At 46.7% G+C, this 21496-nt stretch overlaps 2 protein-coding genes across 4 annotated transcripts; both read left to right on the top strand.

Moving 5' to 3' along the window:
- The first annotated feature begins 442 nt into the window (after positions 1 to 442).
- On the top strand, positions 443 to 5932 carry fdps (farnesyl diphosphate synthase (farnesyl pyrophosphate synthetase, dimethylallyltranstransferase, geranyltranstransferase)). 3 transcript variants are annotated; one of them, XM_079741479.1, is made up of 10 exons: positions 443 to 570; positions 1062 to 1214; positions 2029 to 2169; positions 2251 to 2331; positions 2457 to 2579; positions 2677 to 2765; positions 2970 to 3042; positions 3487 to 3564; positions 3652 to 3786; positions 5049 to 5932. In XM_079741479.1, the coding sequence occupies exons 1-10, from the start codon at positions 568 to 570 to the stop codon at positions 5247 to 5249; spliced, it is 1077 nt and encodes a 358-aa protein (XP_079597605.1). In that variant the 5' UTR covers positions 443 to 567; the 3' UTR covers positions 5250 to 5932. The 3 variants fall into 3 exon arrangements, with proteins under 3 accessions (XP_079597605.1, XP_079597604.1, XP_079597606.1); XM_079741478.1 differs by lacking the exon at positions 443 to 570 and having other exon boundaries at positions 876 to 1214; XM_079741480.1 differs by lacking the exons at positions 443 to 570; positions 1062 to 1214 and adding an exon at positions 1877 to 1926.
- Positions 5933 to 12403: 6471 nt separating this feature from the next.
- rusc1 (RUN and SH3 domain containing 1) lies at positions 12404 to 21406 on the top strand. The gene is made up of 11 exons (XM_079736213.1): positions 12404 to 12446; positions 15556 to 15678; positions 15789 to 15865; positions 16047 to 16064; positions 16306 to 16480; positions 16715 to 16820; positions 16933 to 16979; positions 17064 to 17602; positions 17682 to 17920; positions 18441 to 18608; positions 18720 to 21406. Exons 2-11 carry the CDS (start codon positions 15609 to 15611, stop codon positions 18883 to 18885), a joined length of 1605 nt encoding a protein of 534 aa, XP_079592339.1. The 5' UTR covers positions 12404 to 12446; positions 15556 to 15608; the 3' UTR covers positions 18886 to 21406.
- Positions 21407 to 21496: the final 90 nt, after the last annotated feature.

The following is a 21496-nucleotide window of genomic DNA, read 5'->3' as shown; positions in this document are numbered from 1 at the left end:
TTACTGTTTCAATGAAATAACTTTGAAATCAAGTTATGTACTTCAACATTATTCTGTAATAAATTAACGGATAAGGATCCTCAGGAGGACTAGATTTCATGAAAGCGTTTTGTCTTCACAATTACCCCAAATAATTTCGCCCACTCTTCTCATGGATTGCGGTCGTTTATCTTCATGCTCCTGCAGAACCAAGGTGTGGGCACTGGGCAGGTGCTTACTAACGCAAGGGGACGAGTTCAGCTTCTGATAGGTACCCCGTTCTAAACTCCTCCTCTCTTTGAATCTCATTCGAGAACGGGGGAGCAAGCCCATCCTGGTTCGATCCCGTTGTCGAATGAAACGTCCACACGAGGCTTCGAGTCCACGCCCAGAAGACACACCACCTGCAATGCACGTCGGGAAATCTAGTCCACAGGATCTTTTATAAAATGCAAGTCGCCTGGTGTTAAACTACAATGCGCAAATCCCGGATTTGTAGACACACAAATAATATTACCAGTGAGGCCTATAAAGGATTTACGTGTATTTATTGGGACATAAATTGCACTTTTCAGGAAAACGATAACCATGGTAAGGCACTTTATAAGAAACATTTTTAATTGTAACACTTTAAATCAAAAATCCTGGTGTCTCGTTTGAACTCATGGGTCAGTAGCGTCAGCTGCGAGTGGTCTGTCCAAGCAGCTCTGTTCGTGCCGCAGTAATAATAATATACAAATACTACTTATGATAGTATGTCCTTAACCTTTTCATAGCCCTTGTTGACTGGACTCGATATAGCTTGTATGTCATGTGACTTGAGAGTGACCTCATCGAGTCTTTGTTGACGGAGAAGGAGGACGCGAATTAAGAGTGTACCACGTTCGTGTTTATAGTGGTTTACTGTCCAGCTAAATCTAGTACCCGGGATGATGAGACCCCTACTGGGCTTAGTCCCGGGGAAGAAACCCCTCCTGTGCTCAGTCCTCCGTGCCCTGAAGACGCTGAGGACCAGGCGACCCACTTTGCTGAAGTACTCCCCAAACATGTGCCCTCCTCATCCATTCTTCTCACGCTTCCAGGAGAAAGGCATTAGTAACGGGACGCAGAGTAAGAAGGCGCTGCTGTCGGACCCCCAGCTCTTTGAATCCCAGTTTGATGAGCTGGTGACAGAGCTTACGGAGAGGGACATCGCTGACCCCGCACTCACCGATGCACTCAACAGGTTAAGAGAGGTATGTGGTCTATAGACCTGTGAAGAATAAGTCCCGCCTCCGAGGCTCTTGGGTCCATGTTTAAATGTCTATGGAAAATAACATGGGGGTTTTGAATGATCGTATGTGACAAACTCTGTAGGTGGCGAAGACGTAAAAGCTGCTCAGGTTTTGAACTGCACACTTTTTCCATCTAGATTCCACTTGGGTTTTGGATTGTCGGGGCCGTTAAAGTAGTTAACTATTAGTAAAGCTAACCGGGAGCTAGTTCTGATCTGCGCAGACTTCATACGTCATACTTGTTAGGGAGGCGGGAGTTGGTCGCAACCATTCACAACCTAACGTGATTGTGATTTCACGCGTGAATGGACGAGCAGCGTTGGTGCCACCTCCTCCGTAGGCGGGCTCTGGTGCCATTTTGGTGAAGACAAACTATGAAACATTGCCGTTGCTATGCAACCTTGACTGGGAGAGTCGTGACGTCCTAAGTCGGCGCAGATCCGCGTTAGCATAATGCTTCTTCATAATAGTTAACTACTTTAACGGCACCGACAATCCAAACCCCAAGTGGAATCTAGATGGAAAAAGTGTGTAGTTCAAAACCTGAGCAGCTTTTACTTATTCGCCACCTACAGAGTTCGTCACGTACGAACATGCAAAACCCCCATGTTATTTTCCATAGACATTTAAACATGGAACCAAGGGCCTCGGAGGCAGGACTTATTCTTCAGAGGTATATTGCCGAAATAAGGGTTTTTATTAAGTAACCACATGTGATACTCGTAACAGTTAGTCAGCATGATAAATTCACTTTGGGTTTCTCTGTATCTCTTAGGTTTTGCTGTACAATGCTCCAGGAGGAAAAAAGAACCGAGGGCTGTCTGTGATTGGTTCATTACGTGAGCTTGTCCCGCCCACTAAGCTGACCCAGGATGCAGTCCAGCGGGCGTTGCTGGTTGGCTGGTGCATTGAACTTGTATGTCCATGACTTTAGACATTCACTAAGAGCTACATGAATGAAAAGTTCTGTCACTAAGTAGTAGGGTTTGTCTCTTAGCTTCAGGCTTTTTTCCTGGTGGCTGATGATATCATGGATGCCTCTGTGACACGGAGGGGACAGCCTTGCTGGTACAAGAAGGTGAGACCCCACATGTGTCCGCCTCAAAGGCTAGACTTAAGATATTCCTTCCAAGTTAAAAGTGAAACACCGATCTTTGCTGCTTTGGAGGTGAGTGTTAATATACTGCAATGGGTCCGCTGCAGGAGGGAGTAGGTCTGGAGGCCATCAATGACTCGTTCCTCTTGGAAGCGGCCATCTACAGACTTCTGCGGAGACACTGCAGAGAGCAGCCCTACTATCTGCATCTGCTTGAGCTTTTCATGGAGGTAAGTGACCCTGGTTTGCCAAGAAGTCAAAGCAAGCACATAGAATCACATGTATGCATTATGTGAACACAGTATTTATATAATCTGTGGGCTCTAGACATCCTTCCAGACGGAGCTGGGCCAAGCTCTGGACCTCATGACGGCCCCCCCTGGTCAGATCAACCTCAGCAGGTTCACCATGGAGAGGTGAGGAGGGGGGAGTGATGTTACATCACGGAGGTACAGTTAGTTAAATTCTCTCAGGAATTTCCATAATAATTTCTTAGACAATAAATGGGAAGAAATGTTATTTTAAATGTATTTTTAAAAGTGATTGATTTGGTGGAAAAAAAGACTTCAGGACTGACAAGATGCCAGGACTGAACGTGATGGACTTCCTCTTTCTTTCAGGTACAAGGCTATTGTAAAATACAAGACCGCTTTTTACTCATTTTACCTCCCAGTGGCAGCAGCTATGTACATGGTGAGTGTATAGTGTGTTTATGGAGAAAACGAATAAAAAGTCTTGAGGATGTTAATAAAGTATTGAGAGCAGTCTATACCATTTTTGTATGTATTTTAATCTGTAAAAAATACTTTAATCTTGGTTGCACTTGAGGGGCAGGATAGTATAGTGGCTATGGGGGTCAGGTCAGACGCCCTGCAGTTGGATTGGATCCCAGCGGTTAGGCAAGATGCCTAACCCCTACTCTAATAACATGTATCGGAAACTACTCACTCACTTTGGATGAAGTTGTCTGCTAAATGATCTCTGAGCAAATATGTTTTGACATACTGCCAATTTCAGTCTATATGACTTCTGATAAACCAGGTTTTTCAAAGTGGTTCTACCTTATTTTTTTATATTGTATTTAATTTGACAGTTTACTAACTATGTTATTAACACATTGATATGGTTGCTGTACAGGCAGGAATCAACAGTGAAGTGGAACACAATAACGCAAAGCACATCTTGTTAGAAATGGGAGAATTCTTTCAGATACAGGTATGTTTGTATTCTTTTCATATTTCTCTTAATGAATACTGTAGATGAGAGACTGTTACACATCGCTGTGTATTTCCCCTCTTGAAGGACGACTATCTGGACTGTTATGGCGACCCCACTGTCACAGGGAAGATCGGCACGGACATCCAAGACAACAAGTGTAGCTGGTTAGTCGTCACCGCCCTCGGGGTCATGACCCTGGAGCAGAGGGCCGAGTTGGAGGTGAGAACTCCTAAACCTACCATCATGGCATAAAGGATGGCCTGATAGTGGTCTAGAGTTTAGGGTGTATGGCCCCCAGCTGAAAGATTCTGGGTTCAAACTCCAGCGTTTAGTAGCAGCTATTGTTTAGGTTGCAGATGGCAATCAACTGAATCCCCCAACTGTTAACCCAATCAAAATCAGGTCTCTTTGTGCATAGATAACAGACTATTACTTTCTCTTATTGCATCCATAGTGGTAAACTCATTTTATAGACCTATAATTATCCCTAGCTGTTATATTTATCAATGATTCATTTTGATGGCAGTCGGTGCAACAAGCGAATGTTTATTTTAAATGTGGTAACACTGGTTGCTTTTCATCAAATTAAGGCTTGCAGTTGTAACGCATCAGTTTTGTTACTGATGCAAACCTTTTTCGAAAGAATGCTGGAGTGATTGCCTGCTTTTAGTTATCGTTAAGGGGAACTACCAAAAAAGGATATTTTTTGGTAGTTGTCTTCAAAACATGGATGTATTAAAGAATGCACACTCAAAATACATTAGATATTTTGGCAAAAACACAGCATGCTCATCTTCACCAGACTATATGTGGTGCGTCCTAGAGAGGGATACGCTTCTCTGAAACTACTATATAACGCTGGGGTATGTGTTGAACTCCTCTTGTCAGTGGGTGATTGCACATCCGAGAGAGGGTTGAGCTTTGAGGATACTTAAAGTATAACGCCATGGTCTGTGCTTCATCAGGCTAGTGGTGGACTCTGATGTCTGTGTCTGAGAGAGAGTACTCAGACACTTGTTTATCACATTTCCTACAGCATATCGCTCATTATAACACTACTACACAATGAAGGCTCTAAAAATAAGTATCATAAGTGGGTCGTAGCTGTGGGGATAATCGATCCCCATCCTTCATACTACTCTGAGCCCAAAAACTCTTTGATTTAAAAACGTGTGCTCTCTAGAGACGTTTGTTTGTTCTGGGGTTCTGTAGAAACTTTGTGGTGCTACATGGTTGCATCCATGGAAAGAGGACCCTCTCAATATAGATTAAAAAGGGCTTATTCTAAGGCAATGAAATCCCATCAATTCTCATTTTCTTGGACTTATGAATATTATTTTCCATATTTGCCAAGTCCAGTTCACTATTCCGAAAGTAATTTACTGTAGGTGTTTTGGATAAAACAGTTTGTTAAATGGATATATAGGAATAACTTTAATTCATTGACCATCTTTCACAACCCTCTTCCTTTTTTCCTGTAGGCTTGTTATGCACGCCACGAGGAAGCAAGTGTGCAAAGGGTCAAGGCTCTGTACAGCACGCTGCAGATGGAAGATCTGTACCACCGTCATGAGGAGGACAGCTACCGTCGGCTGCAGGAGCTCATCACACGCCACGCACAGAATCTCCCACATTCAGTGTTCCTCAATTTTGCCAAGAAAATCTACAAAAGAAACAAATAACTTGAGGAAATTGGATCTTAAGTTTTTGAAAAAATTGTGTTTGATTGTAAATGTAAATAGCATGTTTCCTCTGACAGTTTTGGGGTTTTGTTCAGTAGGGCTGGTGTCAGTTTAGGGACCAATTATTAAGCAGCTTCTGGATCAAGAAAGTAGAGTAGATCCTGGCATTTCATTTTGTAAAGGAAAGGACCCTGCATAAATACAAGAGACGTCAAGGCAGAGTTGCTTGTGTGTGTGTGTGTGTGTGTGTGTGTGTGTGTGTGTGTGTCCTTTTCGCTGCGGTACATATTTATTGACCTAATATACAGTGCACAGTATATCACTTCATCTCTTTACTCCAGAATCCCATGGATTTGTTAAGAAGCAAAGTCACGTGACTCTGTGATGGAATTTGCTGTGATATCAGCCATCCGATGCAGAGTACATTATGTTATAAACCAGGCTGCCGTTTATGCCCAGAGTAACCAGGCTCATTTATCATTGAACAGCTTTACACGGGAAGGCAATACAATAAATAATTGTCATTCAAAAATAATAAACAGCTCATCACATGTTGAATGAAATTAGAAATAGTATAGTCATGAAATTGATTTGTATCAGTATTTTTTTTTGTAAAACTGTCAGACCAAGCTGTTAAACCTCATTTATAAAGTCGCATTCATTGTCTCATTATTAATCGTTCACTGAGAATCTTTTTTTCTTTTTAAATAAAATTGAATTATTTTTAAATAGGATTTTTTCTATTTCTATTAGGCTACATGTGTGATCTTGATATATTTAGGCTACTATTGTTATGTTCAGTCTAGAATTAATAAACAGAAAATAGACACCGCAAAATAGATAGTCTTGCTGATCCTTAAAACGGTTAATTACTAGGAGATCTGTGATAGGCCCACAAGGGGTGTGGTCTTGGGGAGGGGGAGGGGGACTCTGATGACGAGGGCCTTAGAGGTGGCCGCGAGAACAGAGATGCTGTGGGTCTGAACCTCGGTCGAAATATCTGTACACGGTCGGGATTGTATGAGCTTTGTTTCCTGATGACTTCTTTCCTCTTTCAATACCCGAATGGAATCGTGAGTAGATGACATTTGTACTGTTTTACTTTCATCTCGAACGCTATTGTACAAAGCTCTCCCGAGTAGGCTACATCTTTTATGCCTTTCAAATCAGCCAGCTAAAACATGTACTGCCATTTCCCCCCAGTAAATCCTTCCTTAATAGCGTATTATTATCCACATCAACTTGAAACGTGATATTCATTTTGGGTGCACATCTATTTTGTGGCGGAGGTGGATGGGCCTAGATGGCAGGGCGATGCGGCTTAAGGTACTACCCCCCCCCCCCCCCCCTCCCAACCCAGTCTCCATCCTCCAGTCTCCAGTGCTCATTTCAGATCAATAATTGTACGACCAAATTGGCTGTGTATAATGGTCCCAACTCAAAAGGCTGCTATGCTGTAGAGCTACCTTGTTCCTTTGCTTGAGCCAGTTCTTAATGGCCATTCCGGCGAAATGGCCTATGTAATCAAGCATTAAGTGATGTATAGTCTTCACTGATTTGAAGGGCACTGTATGAGGGGATATACAAGCAATACGCCTCGGTAGCTATATGCTTGTCCAAAAGAGCCTTGGCGTTATGCGATGTGGTTGCTTGCTTTATTTCACGCTTCACTTATGTTGTGCATCTTGTCATTTTAGGTAGTGCTCTAACCCATCCGATAGCATTTCTCATAAGCTTGGCTTCTATATATATATATATATATATATATATATATATATATATATATATATATATATATATATATATATATATAAAATATCATTGACGCCATCGCTCAAAGAGAGAGAATAGCTACCCAAGATGATGGGTAATTAATAATTAAATGTCAACAATTTCAAAAGGGATGTCTTGACCTGACATTGTATTTAATTTATGTTTAATATTGTGAGCTGTGTATGACATTTCTTCTCTGAAGTCGTTATGGTGATCTATGTGGTTAACTATCTATCTATGTGGTAGCATGCATTGACAACATTTTATTCATAACATACATTCATAAAACAATGTACTAGTTGCATGTTCAATATGTAGGCCTACTTTAGGTAGAAAGGGAACTAGATTGATAGATATATGGATTTGTTGATGAATAGATATGAATCTCATCCCAAAGGGCATTTTAAAATATTTGTATTACCTCTGTATTTATTGAACACAAACAAATGATTTAGCCAATTATGTGTATTCTTTAAGTAAATATAAAATAAATGGTATTTGACAAGTATAGGCAAAATGCATTGCCATAAACATTTTCGATAGCTCATATTTCCAAAACTTAGAAAACACTCGTATTGTGAGTGTGTATGAGCATTGTTTTTTCATTGTCATTTAAGAGTTAAACTTATTATTTACAGCATTCCTGTTTCTCCCACAACTGGGACGCAGCTCATGCGGAAACAGAAAAGCCAAGAGCAGCGTTAACGGCCCATCTATAATGAGCCATAATGAACAGCCATGATCAGTTAAACTTCAAAGATTCTTGTTAAAGGCGAAACGTGTGTTGAACAACAAGAATGTCCCTGTTGAGCACTGGGGCCCAGCTCCTCGTTCCTATTGACTGTATGTCTGCTCTGATGTTTCAGGGGCTTAGGACTAAGGCCATGATGTGAGCGTCGTGGCCAGTCACCGTTCGGATCTCTCCAGCCAGCTTTAGAAGCCCTGTTTCTATAGCAACAAAATAATTGATCACCACTAAAAAAGATTCCACAATGCAATCCTCTGCCCGTCCCTCCCAGCCGCCAAGGCCTCGGCGCCTTGAGGCAAGCAGGCGGACTAATACTGCCGCAGAGCCAAAGTCCCATGGCCCTGGTTTCCGGAGGGAGGATAAAAACATGAACACAATCACCAATTCTTCCCCACGACGCCCCACAAAAGCCTCTTCAGAAAATACCAGAATCCGGGCGGGCGTGCAGCCCCGCGCGCAAGTCACCCAGGCCAGGATGGGCCTGAAGAAACAGGGTGTCGCGGCTTCCAATCCAGCTAAACCCAAATTGAAGGGTGCACGTGCACCAGCGGCAGCGAAAGTTGCACCTCCAGCACCTTCTCCTCCCGCTCCCCCCTCTCCTCTCCTTCCCCTTGATCCTAATTGCAATGAGCCCAGCCTGCCATGCCTGTGTTGCGATGGCCGCTCTCCGCAGGACAACAACAGCATGTTTAACCACAACCACAACAACAACAACGCCATCTCTCTTAGACATCAAATGCGACTCCAGCCACCTCCACCCCCATTGGCACTGAGGCAAGAAGGGAAAGGAGCCCAGGCTAGCCCCTCAAAGGCCTTGCCCCAGCCCATAGCTGCATCCTGTGCTGCTGCTGCTACTGCTGCGGCTATAGAGCATGAGGGTAAAAATGCAGACAAAAGTGTTGAATTGGACAACAAGAACAATGCAAAGCCACACGAAGAGGAAGACGAGGACGACAGCAGTGGGGATATTGATTTGGATGTTGATCAAGGTGATGATGACGATGATGAAGATGATGATGACACACTAGTCCCCTCGTGCTGTGACTGCCCCCCCTCCCTGCTAGACCTGTCTCTCTCTACGTCCTCCTCCTCATCCTCCACCTCCATCAGCTCCTGCTCTGACCTGGAGTCCGACTGTGCGGATCTCTCCACCTCTCTCTGCTCGTCTCATGGCCAAGATGATCTGGGCACCCCTGAAGAACAGCCCCTTCCTCCAGCTCCTGAACGCCCCCCCCCTGCCCTCTCTGCTCCATCTCTTCCCCTCAACCGCAATATCTCCCCCCTAGCGTGCTGCTCTCCTCTGGATGCCTGCTCCCCTGATGAAGGCTATCCCTCTGCCCCAGCATCCCCCTCCTCTGACTACCTGGGAGCCAAGAGTTACACGGGGCATGGACATTTGGATTCAGAGGTCACCAAGCTAGGTCTGTTGGACTTCTTGGAATCGGTAGGTGAGTTTGGAAAGATGGAGCGCTTCAGTCAGGTGATCCAGGCGGCTCATTGGGATCTGGAGGGGGAGCAGCATTGGGACGTCCTGAGAGATCGGCTGGACCACCTCGATCGCCTGGAGAAGGTCAACCGGGAAGTCAAGCTAGCCTACATCGCCAGGCTGCATGAGAAAGATCTAGATTTAGCAGATTTCGAAGAGCAGGACTTCTCCGATGTTTTGGATGAAATGGGGAACATCGATATGTCATGGAAGTTGTATAAAGGACGTGGCGGAACGCTGGCAGAGTCTCAGGAGTTTTCTGACGCGGGCGTGGACCTCACTGCGCCGTCTGATTGTGATGAATCTGTGGTTTCGGATTCCCTCACTCCTTCCCCCGTCAATCCGCCCCCAAGACCCCCCAAACCCCCTGCTCGCCACGCCAGCGTGAACTCTGACCTCCACACTTACATCAACATAAGCAGGGAGACCACCTCCATCGCTGTCTCCACTTGCCCCACACCAACTTTCTCCACCTTCTCCCCAAACTCGTCCCCCACCTTCTCCACTTTCCGGTGCGAAAAAGCCCTTCCACCATCTCCGCCATCCATCCCTCCTCTCCCTGCCTCCCAGCCCCTTCCATACCTGACCCTCTACACGGCTCCACTGCCCCCTCTGTTGCCCACCCCGACTCCTCCTATCCCTCCCCCTCGGAGGCGCCACCTGGCCAGGAAGGAAGCTCAGCGGCTGGCTAATCTGCAGGCCCTGCAAGAGAAGACCCCGCTGTCTCTTCCCCCTCCCACCACGCGCCCTCCTCCTCTGCCACCCCCGCCGACCATCTCAGTCTCCTGCTCATCGGCCTCCTGCTCTCCCCCTGGAATACCACAACCACCCCCTCTTCCCCCTCCGCCCTCCTTCCATGCATTAGATGTGGAGATTCGGAAGCTGTTGATGCTGGCAGGGCTAACCCAGGCCGAGCTCCTTAAACTCAGCCCAGAGCTTGGTGACTGCGTGGGAGAGTTAGAGGAGGAGGGGGACGGTCTTTCTCTGAGGTCTAACGAGGCCCAAGAAATACGGCAGTTCAAAGGTGTAAAATGCGATGTGGCCGTCATCAGAGATGTCTGGAGCAACAAAGAGGAGCTTGATGCAGTAAAAAGGATAGAAGTGAGGGAAGGAAAGAAGGAAGATGGGAGCCACGACACACTGAGAACCACCTCGTTCACAGAGATGGCCAGGAGAAGGAAGAGAACCACTGGGCTCATGTCTGAAGCATACTACAGCACCGAAACGTTCAACTACTCCCTGCCCCTTTCAGATTCTCCTCCCCCTCCGCCTCCCCGGCCCCTCCCCCCTGTGCCTCCATCCCTGCCCCCCTCCAAAGCTTGTACCCTTTCAGCCAATTCTGCACGGCCCGAGAGATTTGATTGGCTCATCGCATTCACACCGGATAAGGAAGCCCAACTGCTGCCTCAACCCCTGGAGTTGGCAAAAACTGAAGTGGACACACCAAAGAAGCTGACGTCCTCCTCAGGGTCATCTACCGTGTCGGGCCCAAAGGTCACAACCTTTAAGGAGCTACGCTTTCGCAGCCGCAACAACTGCCTTCAAACCAAGATGATCACTGACCCGGAGCCGGACCCAACCATCATCACCCCCGACCCAGACATTCTCTACAACCTCAAGTGGAGACGGGAGAAGAAGGACGTGCACGGGGATGACCACCAGTGGGAGTACACCTCCCAGGCCCAGGCCTTTTTCATGCAGCCCCCACCGGCGCTCACATCCATGGACGCACTGAAGGAGATGCTGCAGAGGGCCGACGAGGAGGGCAGGCAAGCGGAGCTCTGCGCCACACAGAAGATGGGCTGCTCGGCGAGCGACGGCAACCTGTGGACCAGCGGCGAGGAGAGGGAGAAGCAGAGGGAGGGGCTGAGGGCTGCGGAGAAGAGTGCTAAGGAGCCGGAGACCGAGGTGGAGGTGAGGGGAAGAGCAGACGGAGGGAGGACTTTGGAATCCAGAACTGCACGTGAGTGTGATCATTATCATTTGGTCAGAAGATAACGATGTGAGAGTGTGCGTACAAAGGTGGTGTCGTGGTCGTGGTTGAACGTGTCAATAGTTTTATTGCAAAGCAAATGTTCAACTTTGACCAAATCAAAATGTTGAAATGATGGGGAATAATAATAATAATAATAATAATAATAATAATAATAATAATAATAATAATAATAATAATAAAATGAGACATCAGAAAATGTATCCAACGAGAGTGTATGTAGTGACTGCCTAGGGTAGGTTGTCCCCTGTGTGTGTCTGAACAGGGAGAATTCCAATTTCAAGGAGATTCATCAAAGTAACTTAAGACTGCAATAAGTGCAGTCTGGACCGCGCATCAAATCTAAACTGGGCAGATGATGGAGATGAACAGATGGAGAGTGAGGGGGAGAGAGGGCCTAACAGCTCGCTCTCTGTCTCTCTCTCTCTCTCTCTCTCTCTCTCTCTCTCTCTCTCTCTCCCTCTCTCTTTCTCTCTGAGATGGCAAGGCATTGTGAGGAGAAGGCGGAGGTTCTTGTTGTTGGAATGTGATGTCATCTCTGCCTTTTTCAATTATTCATCATCTCGTCAAATCGTGCGAAGGGAAAGTAGTGCCTACTATGGGAGTCCTAGCCATATATATCATATTCTGATCGATCACTTCCTCCCTCTCTCCTTGTCTCTACCTCAAGCTTCAGCCCCATCGTCTCCTCCTCTCCTATCTGTTCAGTCGCACATTTCCTTCAGTTTATTTCTCATTCTATCTTACTTTCCTCATACTTTATATAGCGCAGTGAGTCACCGTTACATTTTTCTACTGCTGTTTCTCTCTTTCTCTTGGTAGCCCACTCTCCCTTTATTCTCAAAATGGGGAGAAGCCAGAAAATGGGTCTGTTTTGATTTTTAAAAATACATATAAACGTTCTGATTCTGACATTGCATTTCCCAATTAAACTTAACTTAACTGAAAAAAAAAGGAAGTAAGGAAATAGTATAAAATGTTAAAATCTCTTACTATATTCATCCCGCTCTCCATTTTACCTCCTCCTTTGCTACAATGAAGGTAACCATTGGGTAACTTGTGCTCAAAAAAGGTGTGTGGCCCTTTAAGAACACTAAGGGTGGGTCCTTGTGTGTGTACCAATTACTGAGCTGTTGCAGCAGTAACAGGAAGTATCATGTGTTAGTTTCACTAAACTGACAGTGGAACTCTTTCAAGGTATGATTGCCCTCTAGCTTGTTTTTCTTCCAATAGACTAGGTTTCACAGGTGACCCACTGTAATTGAGTTTGTATTTCCAGCCTCAGACTCAGAACAAAGATAGACCCAGTGACTAAGCAGAAAGAACAGACCACTGCTCTCTACCCACTGACTCAGCGGTATAGACAGAGGGAGGGAGAGGGAGGGAGGACAAGGGGGGGGGGGGCGTTGGGTGGGGAGAGTGGAAGAGGAAAGCTACACACAGAGTAAAGGACATAAGTTTATCACCCGGACGTTGATGTTATCCACTGCTCACTGATGCTATCCAGGCAGAAAATGTACTGCAGAAAGATCATAGCTGTAACTTTCATTCATCTCCATTGAATTTCTTGCACTGTGTGCGCATCAATATGCATTCAGAAACCACACGGCTTGAAATGTTGTTAAAGGAGTGTGGAACACTATGGAAATGTCTGTCTGTGTCGTCTCCACGATTGTGAAAGTTATTGTTCTTGTTGTTCATGTTTTCAAATCAAAGCAAAACTTAATTGAACGAAACCTGAATGGTGGACATTCAAAGGAAATCTGTGCAGTAATCTGAAATTGATAATCAGCAGAAATCAATGGACATCCCAGTTTCATCCTCCTTTAAACATGACATTACTGCATGACGTGAAACGAAGACTGTTGTTTTATTGGAAGGTGTCCATGGATCTCCTCTGTGGACTAACATTCTCTCCATCTCTGTCTCCTTCCTGTCCATCTGCCACCCTCCACCTCTTCCATTCCACCCGGGTGTTTCCAACGGTTGTCTCTGACTCTCCTGTCCCCCATATGACCATGCTTGTACACCCTGACCCCCCCCCCCCCCCCCCCCCGTCCCAACCCCCCCCCCCGTCCCAACCCGTCCCCCTCTGCCTGCCTGTTACCTCTGACCACCAGTGTCCTCACCCCCACTGTCCCTTGCCCAGACCCGCAACTATCCCCCGGCTTCCCCCTACTTCCTCCATGCTTCTAAACCGCCCTACCGTCCCGGCTACTACAACCCCCAGCCCAACACTAAACCCCAGCACAACACCGCCCCCCAGTCCAACACCGACACCCGGTCCAAGACTGCCACCACGCCTAACACCGACCCCCGGCATAACACCAACCCCCGGCCCCACAGCCACGCCGGCAGTGCTGACCGCAGCACACCCCGTTATCACCACGCCACAGACTCAGAGCGCCTGAGTGACCCCTGTGTCTCCTCTAAACGTGGGCCCGTCGTTGTAGTCGACCGCGGTGCAACCCACGTGAGCGAGGCCGGGCCTCGCCATGCAGAGTCGGTGGGTCGCCATGCCGACGATTCACATATCAACGGGGAGCTGATGCAGGACGACGCTGAGTCGGACCCTGTCAGTCACTTTGACTCGCTGTACTGTAATGAGTCAGAGAGTGACCGCGGTGCTGTGTCCCTCGGCAGCGCGGAGGCGGCCGGCTGCTCCACGCCGTATAAGAACCTGGACGTCATGTTGACGTACTCCAGCACGCTGACGGCAGCCAGCGGGCCCCTGTGCCCCGGCAGCTCGGCCAAACACAGACCTTCCCACGGCTCCTCCTCGCACAAGGTCCCGGACGGCAGCAGACACGCAGCCAGGGCCTCCAAGGAGCTCCCTCCGCTCCCCGGCCTCTACCTGTACCACCCTAAGAGCTGCCCTCTGCACAGAGGGGCCCCGCCGCGCCTGTCCCCCATCGGAGCCCTCTCCCCTCCCCGTCGCCCCGGAGCTCTGCCTCCGGGGCTGGACGCCTCGGGCCTCAGCTCTCCGCTCTGTCCCCACTCGCACACCCTGCCTGCCCTCGCCGCTCCCCTCTACTACCCTTACCTGTACCCTCCGATACCGCTCCGCACAGCCACCCCGCCCCCCCACGCTCCCCCGCCCAGCACAGCCCCTCCCCGCCCCCCTAAACGCCAACAGGCTCCCCCGAAGCCAAGAGCGCCCAGTAAGATTTCTTTCTCTCTTCTCTCTTCTTGGTTTCTTCCCTTTGCCATATGTCTTGCGCATCGTCTGTCTGACATCCTGCGTGCATGGCTGTCTGTCCATCTTGGTGATTTTTCTGTGTGCGTGTCTCTACTCTGAAAAGAAGCCCTTATACTTTTCCTCTCTTGTATTTCCCTGGGGGTTTGCAGATTTGAAAAAATGGGGTAAGTACAGCCATGTTGTCTGTCAAAAGCCAATTCCCTGCTGGTCACATGATACTTTGTGGAAGCCTTTTCAAATCTGCAAACCGTCCTGGGAAGGGAAAAGCAGCAGCTGTTGCTAACAGAGAGCTTCTGGATTGTTCTTTATTGTTGATCACTTTTGAATGTCTTCCTTTAATCTGTCCATTCTTCATCTGTGTTTCCATATAATTTCCATTGTCTTGTGTTCTTGCATGGTGTACCTCAATGGACTCATTTCACGCCAACCCCAGCAGGCTTGTTGAAGCAGATTTTTTTGATCATGTTAATTCAAAATCATGTTAACTGAAAAGGAATCCTTCTACAAATCCATTTTCCAATCTCCTCCATGATAAACTAATGCACTGTACATTTCTGTTTTATGTTTTGCCTTTATATAACCTTAACATATTTCTTCAAACTTTACATCAATATTCATAGAAGCATATAAATGATTTCTACCCTATTTGTGTGTTTTAAGTATATTACCTTTTTAATTACTTTATGTTGCATCCAGTATACTGTTCACCTAAACCTGCACTGGTGTGTGCGTGTGTGCGTGGATAACTGAACAACTGGCATTGTGTTCACTGAGATGCATCGTACGCTGTCAGAATGTGTTTTGAGATTAGTGCATGACTAACAGTAAACAGTAAACTCAATCAAGGGTCTAGAATCTCCTCTAGACCACTTCTAAACGTCAGCTCTACAGATGCAGATTCAGCCTGTGCTGAGAGGCGATTGCGATGCTATATTATTTTCCCGGATTTGCTCATGTTTTACTGACCTGAATTGTACCATCTGCTACTACCTGGCTTCGCCAATGCATCTCATGGCTTAACTTGCATTACTTTTGTTAATGCTACTAACATGTATGTCTTCAGTGCTGTTGACTCTGTGGTAACACCCTGGTTACTCTCCATGGCAGCGATCCACTGTGTCTCCTTCGCTGGCTCTACCCAGAGTGACTGCTCCTCTTGGATGGGGGAAGATGTCAAGATCCCGGTGAGAGGTTTTGGCCTTCCTTCCGTCTTACTGCAGGAGAAGAAAGGTACGTCCGTGAGAGAGTGTGTGCATATGTGTGCCCGTTTAGTGGGCCCTTGTTCTTCTGGTTTGTCAGCTGGGTTGTCTAACTGAAGGCTGCGTTGTTGTGCTCCCCAGCTCTTGTCAGTGCGGTGAGCCTGGCAGTGGAAGCCATCTTGTCCCAGTTCAGCTCCTCTAGGACTGTGGTTCAGAAGGTGAGACTAACCCTTTGGTAACTAAGTTTGGTTTAATTTTAACAATACATTTTTATTCCGATCACCATTATAACTAATCTTTGGAACTCCAAGAATGGGTGTATTCTGATTTTTATATTTAATTGTTGAAATGTTTTTTCTTCTGCTCGTTCTGCATCTTTATATACACTTCTGGTGTCAGTCTCTTGCAAATAGCATGGTATTCAACTGTCCTTAGAGAACCTTGTAGAACACTAGGTTCCCTTGTGTACTAACTTTAGGTTCCTGTTAACCCATTCTCCTTCCTCCTCCTCGTCCCTATTGTGTCCTATACACTACCTTTCTTTCTCTCGTGTATCCCCACACCCTCCCCATCTCGCCTCTCTCACTTCCCATCTGTCCGCTCCGGCTCTGTGTTCCTCCTCCTCCTCCTCCTCCTCCTCCTCCTCCTCCTCCTCCAGGCTCTCTCGGGAGACAGCAGTGTCAACCCAACCCTCGGCCGTCTGGTGCTGCAGTGCCTCTGCCCGGCCTTGCACGGCCTTCTGTCCGACGGCCTCAAGCCCCATCAATGTGATGTGATTGCAGGCAGGAGGCCAAACTCAGCCTGGGGATTGGTCCAGGCCTCAACAAAGCCAGGTAGTGAAAACCTTTCTTCCTCGGGAAATTACAACACATTTCCTCTTCCTCTCTGTCTCGTGTCTCTTTCCGACGGTGTCACTCAATACGTGTTGGTGTCCAAGGTCAATGAACGCAGGACAAACAGAGTAATGACTGGATATTGATTGGGGCTGAAGAGCCAAAAATGGCCTGTTATTTTCTCTTTGTAATCCGCTTAGCTTCTCTCTCTCCCCTCCTCCCTGTGTCCCATAGGCCCCAACACCCAGACCGTGTTCAATCTCCAGGTCAGAGTCAGAGAGCTTCCCCAGCTGAAACAGAGCAAACAGCGATTCAACGCCTTCCTCTTCGGCCTGCTGAAGTACATCCCACAGATTGTTTCTGTTTGACTTGTGTAGTCCAGTGGATATCTAGTTCAGTACTCATACGCAGTCTTCTCCTGGTCTCTTCAATCCTCTCCTTCTGTCTTTCAGTACCAAGCTTCTTGATTTCTGGCTGTCTCACCTCCAGTCTTGCAATGGTACGTACTCCTCTCGCTCCTCTCCCCCACATATGGTTCCTCAGATGTTTCAGTAAGTTAAACCGGACCTATTTGCTCCTCCAGATGTGCTGGAGACGTTCTACCAGCCCTCCTCCTTCATGCGGCTGTCCTCCATGGCGGGCCAGACGCTGTACGAAGAGCTGCTTCTGCTGCTGCAGCCGCTCAGCCTCCTGACCTTCAACCTCGACCTTCTCTTCCAGCATCACCACTTGGAGCCGGCCAACCACAGCCCTCAGCTCTCCGGCCTACCCGCTCAGGATGCGGGGGGCTTCAGGCTCTCCCCCCAGGGGCTCCTGTCCAAGGCGGACCGGGCCAGCAGCAGCTCCAGCAGCAGCAGCAGCAATCATCTGGAGAGCTTGTCCAAGCTTGACTTGGGAGGTCCGGAGCACAAGGAAGCCACTAGTGAAACCAGCTCCTCATCCGTGGCCAGTTCAGACGATCAAGAATCAGGGATGCACCCCCATAGCGAGGCGCCGCCCTTGAAGAACCCAGTGAGTGTCAAGCGCACCAGCCCCCAGCTCCTGTGGGTGCAGGAGAAGGAGATCAGAGATCTGCCCCCGCCTGCCATCGACGACGGCAGCCTCACTCAGCAGGCCGGACAGGTACAACGCAGAGCTGCTCGGAGCCTGCAGACCTCAGGGTTTACCTCGAGCTGCAGTAACGTGTTCCCTTCCCACGCAGGTGATCCAGGACAGCTGGGAGGCGGTCATGCGCCTGGGAGGGCGTCTGAGTCGCAACCTGTCTGAAATGAGCCTCCCCGCGGGCCAGATCCAGGGGAAGGAAGGTACGGAGCTCTACTCCCAGACAGGAAGTGACTTCCCTCGGGTGGACAGCTCTAACAACGTCCCCTGGGGGCTGGGCCGTCTTTTCGGAGCCACCAAAGGTGCCGGGAGCCCCGTGGGTCCCCCGCCACACACCAGGTAGATCAAGCCATGTCTCTACCTCGCACCTGCAGAAATGCTTTGCTAGGCTGCGTGGGATTTAGTGGATTTGTTTGTAATTATAAAATGGTGTAGTGGAGAACCTTATGAGAGGGACTCATAAGGGGCTCCACGACCCTAATGACGGGTTCATAAGGGTCAGGGAGTCCCCTTCAGCCACTACACATACTCTAGAAATGTTTAGCTTAATTGCCAAAGCATAGTTTTAACATTGCTTGTGTTTATCCTGTTGTTTTTTTAAGGTGCATGCAAAAAAGCTTCCACCAAACAGTTGTACTGTATATTAAGAGAGCTTATGTATGGTTGCAATGGTTGTACTGTATATTAATAGAGCTTATGTATGGTTGTACTGTATATTAATGAGATTATGTATGGTTGTAATGGTTGTACTGTATATTAATAGAGCTTATTGTAATGGTTGTACTGTATATTAATAGAGCTTATTGTAATGGTTGTACTGTATATTAATAGAGTTTTATCTTTGATGGTCTCTCTGCAGGCGTCCCTCACAGTGGTTGGGCCCCGGGGTCACTGCACTGACACGCATGGTGAGCAGCAGTTCCCTGCCAACACTGAAGAGGGCGCCGGAGCCTCAGACGGAGAGAGAACCAGAGAAGGCCAAAGAGGTGGAGACACAGAACATAGAGGAGAAACCCCGGCCACTCAGGTAAAAATAGACACTAGGAGAAGGAATGGCTTCGTTTTTTCAAGTAAAGTATTGAGTCTTCTGTGGTTGCTCACAACATTGTGTGAAACATGAGGCTCTGGTCCCCCTCAGGTCAGTGCGAACGTTGTGCGACCACTCCGGGACGGGGTCCGAGCTCAGCTTCCAGAAGGGGGAGGAGCTGGTGGTGCTGGAGGGCGTGGACCACGACTGGATTCGCTGTCGTCAGGGAGAACAAGAGGGGCTGGTACCGATTGGCTACACCTCACTTATAATGTGACTCCAGCCACATAATCACTACTGTCAGTCACCTCAAAATCTACAAAAACAAATGCAAAAAAAAATATTTTAGGGGGAAGTATAGCCGGGAGATGATGATGATGATGATGATAATGATGCGCTACTACTCTGGAGGAGAATAATTCACGCTGGGTTTTTAATGTGATGCTGGTGTTCTCCATCTTCACCACCATCTGTTCCGCGTTTTTTTTGCATCTGGAGCAAACTCCGCTCTCTGTCCCCGCCTGAATGGATAGCAGATGGTCTGAAGTAATGACTCAAGCGGAAAGCAGCATCCATGTCTGAGAGCGAGTCGCTCTCTCTCCCCAGTTTGGGTGGCGTGTCCCTTTTTAAATGTGTCGACTCCGCTTGTCAGCCACCCATCTTAAGATGAGTGATGGGCACAGACAAAGTGCGCTTTGGGCATATCCAATTACTTTCAGATGGGTAACTGACTTCTCAATGGGGTTGACGTTTGATTACGCGGTAGCAAGTTTAATTTGGATGTGCAGGGGGAGAGGAGGGTTTGAGGGCGGGCACGGGGTCCCTGTTGAGTGACAGTAGTGATGTAGTGAACCAGTAGTTGTGTTGTGTGATCCGACGACCCCCTCACCCCATCCACCTCTCACACCGGCTCCTGTGTGTCGTGACATTGTCCTGCTGATATATTTTACTATTTAAAAAATATATATAATATGTATACATACACAAGATATAAATATATATAGAGAAATAATTATAAGGGGGAGAAAAAGAGATTGATCACATCGACCTTGAAAAAAAGATTGAGGAACAATATTCACAAGTCAATGATAAATAAATGTTCTGATCTACTGTTTACATCGTCAAAAATGAAAAAAAAAATGCAACCACTCTCTCGGTGGCCGTCATACATGCAAGGAAAATATGAAGTGTTTGTGTGTGTCTATGAGTATGAAATCCAGCAAATCCTGCTTTTGTTTGTTGCAATGGTGCAATCCCATATACACGTAGACTTGTAAAACTTAGGCTCATACCTTTATAAAGCACTTTGCATTGTATCGTGCAACAAATGCTTTGACTGATTGCAACACATGCAAGGAACTATCTTAGCCCATACATGCGTATATAATCACAGAATACTGAGTACTGTTGGATGCCAATATGCTGTAACCTCTGTAGCTGTTCTCGAAGCTCAGTCATTTCTACTCTCTCCTAAACCCCGGCCACCAGACTGAAGTAGGCTTTGATTTAACATGCCAACTTTAATTTAGTCTTCTAACTGAAATGGATGCAGTTGGCGACGCAGTGCGTGTGACTGGATGCTACTGTAAAGCCTAACTGTATGATGGCTGGTCTTCTCCTAGTGTGCATCGGTCATATTTACCTCTACTGACCATGAGTGGTCATCCTGATCATTTATATTAATGATAGTGGTAGTAGAAGTGTTAAAACGTGCAAGTGATTCAATGTTCTATTTGGAATGTTAATTATAAGCAGTATTTTAATTTGTTAGTTCGTAGATTTGCTATCTGTCATTCCTCTTCCTTTTTTTGTTTAATGCCCTGGTCTTCATTCAATCTGGACATAGTTCATATTTGAAGCCTGGTGTTAAAAGATATTAGGACTCAAAGTCTAACTTAATTCACAAAAAAAATAAAATGCCTACAATTGATGCCATGACTTTGACATAAAAAAACGTAACAGTTGCCTGACGAAATTCATGCTCAACAACAGCTTATTGGCCCCTTAAACATCAGTCCCTGAAGGTTTTCCAATGTTCTTATGCCAATGCCATGTAGCATGAGATTATTGTCATCACAGCAACAATCTGGGGAAATAGTATAAGTAGCATTAGTTTAAATTGAAGTGCAAAAGACTTAAAGTACTTGGTGAAACACAGCAAGCTTGCGTTACTGTTGCCATTATGTTGAATCCAAGATTCATGCATAATTCATCTATAAGTCATCTACGATTACAAATGTTTTACACATCTTATTTGTGTTGTAATTAAAAACGTTCTTTTTTTGGTTCAAAGTGTAAATTCCAAATGTAAGTTTATATCCAGAATTTATTTGTTAGAAAATCGTTAATTTATTGGATGTGCAAAATATTGGTATTGAGGTTTCCTGAATGATAAAACTAGAGTTGTCACCTTCTTTGTTTCTCTAACTATCTCTCTGGTGTGTGTGTGTGTGTGTGTGTGTGTGTGTGTGTGTGTGTGTGTGTGTGTGTGTGTGTGTGTGTGTGTGTGTGTGTGTGTGTGTGTGTGTGTGTGTGTGTGTGTGTGTGTGTGTGTGTGTGGAGATGTGCGCAGAGGAGTGTATTCACATCTGCGCTTTCACTGGTGTTTGTTGTGTGGAGATGTGTGTGGCAGTGGTTATTGTGTTTCTCTTAGTTCTCTGCTCCTAGTCTCTCTCTCTCTCTCCCCATGGTGTCTTGTAGCCTGCCCTTTAGTCCTACCCTGTATCCAACTGTTGTGTATATTACAGTGCCCATATAGTATCAATCACTGTCCAGCTTCTGCATGTGCTTGTTGTAAATACACTAAATAAATTAACGAAAACCAAACCAACACTCGTCAGTTTGACATGTTTTTTGCCTCTCTACTATTCAGTCATTCAGCATATGGT

This window comes from Pollachius pollachius, assembly GCF_949987615.1.
Source record: "Pollachius pollachius genome assembly, chromosome: 1".
In the NCBI taxonomy this organism is placed as follows: domain Eukaryota; kingdom Metazoa; phylum Chordata; class Actinopteri; order Gadiformes; family Gadidae; genus Pollachius; species Pollachius pollachius.
The sequence above is the reverse complement of the archived record's forward strand: the minus strand, read 5'-3'. Positions and strand labels throughout refer to the sequence as shown.

Bases quoted from the DNA above. Each gene is read 5' to 3' on its own strand.
- fdps (XM_079741478.1), top strand. From the start codon at position 909: ATGATGAGACCCCTACTGGGCTTAGTCCCGGGGAAGAAACCCCTCCTG. The intron at 2,332-2,456 runs GTGAGACCCCAC...GGTCCGCTGCAG, and splicing joins AGCCTTGCTGGTACAAGAAG to GAGGGAGTAGGTCTGGAGGC. The intron at 2,766-2,969 runs GTGAGGAGGGGG...TCTTTCTTTCAG, and splicing joins AGCAGGTTCACCATGGAGAG to GTACAAGGCTATTGTAAAAT.
- rusc1 (XM_079736213.1), top strand. From the start codon at position 15,609: ATGGGGGAAGATGTCAAGATCCCGGTGAGAGGTTTTGGCCTTCCTTCC. The intron at 17,603-17,681 runs GTACAACGCAGA...CTTCCCACGCAG, and splicing joins TCACTCAGCAGGCCGGACAG to GTGATCCAGGACAGCTGGGA. The intron at 18,609-18,719 runs GTAAAAATAGAC...GGTCCCCCTCAG, and splicing joins GAGAAACCCCGGCCACTCAG to GTCAGTGCGAACGTTGTGCG.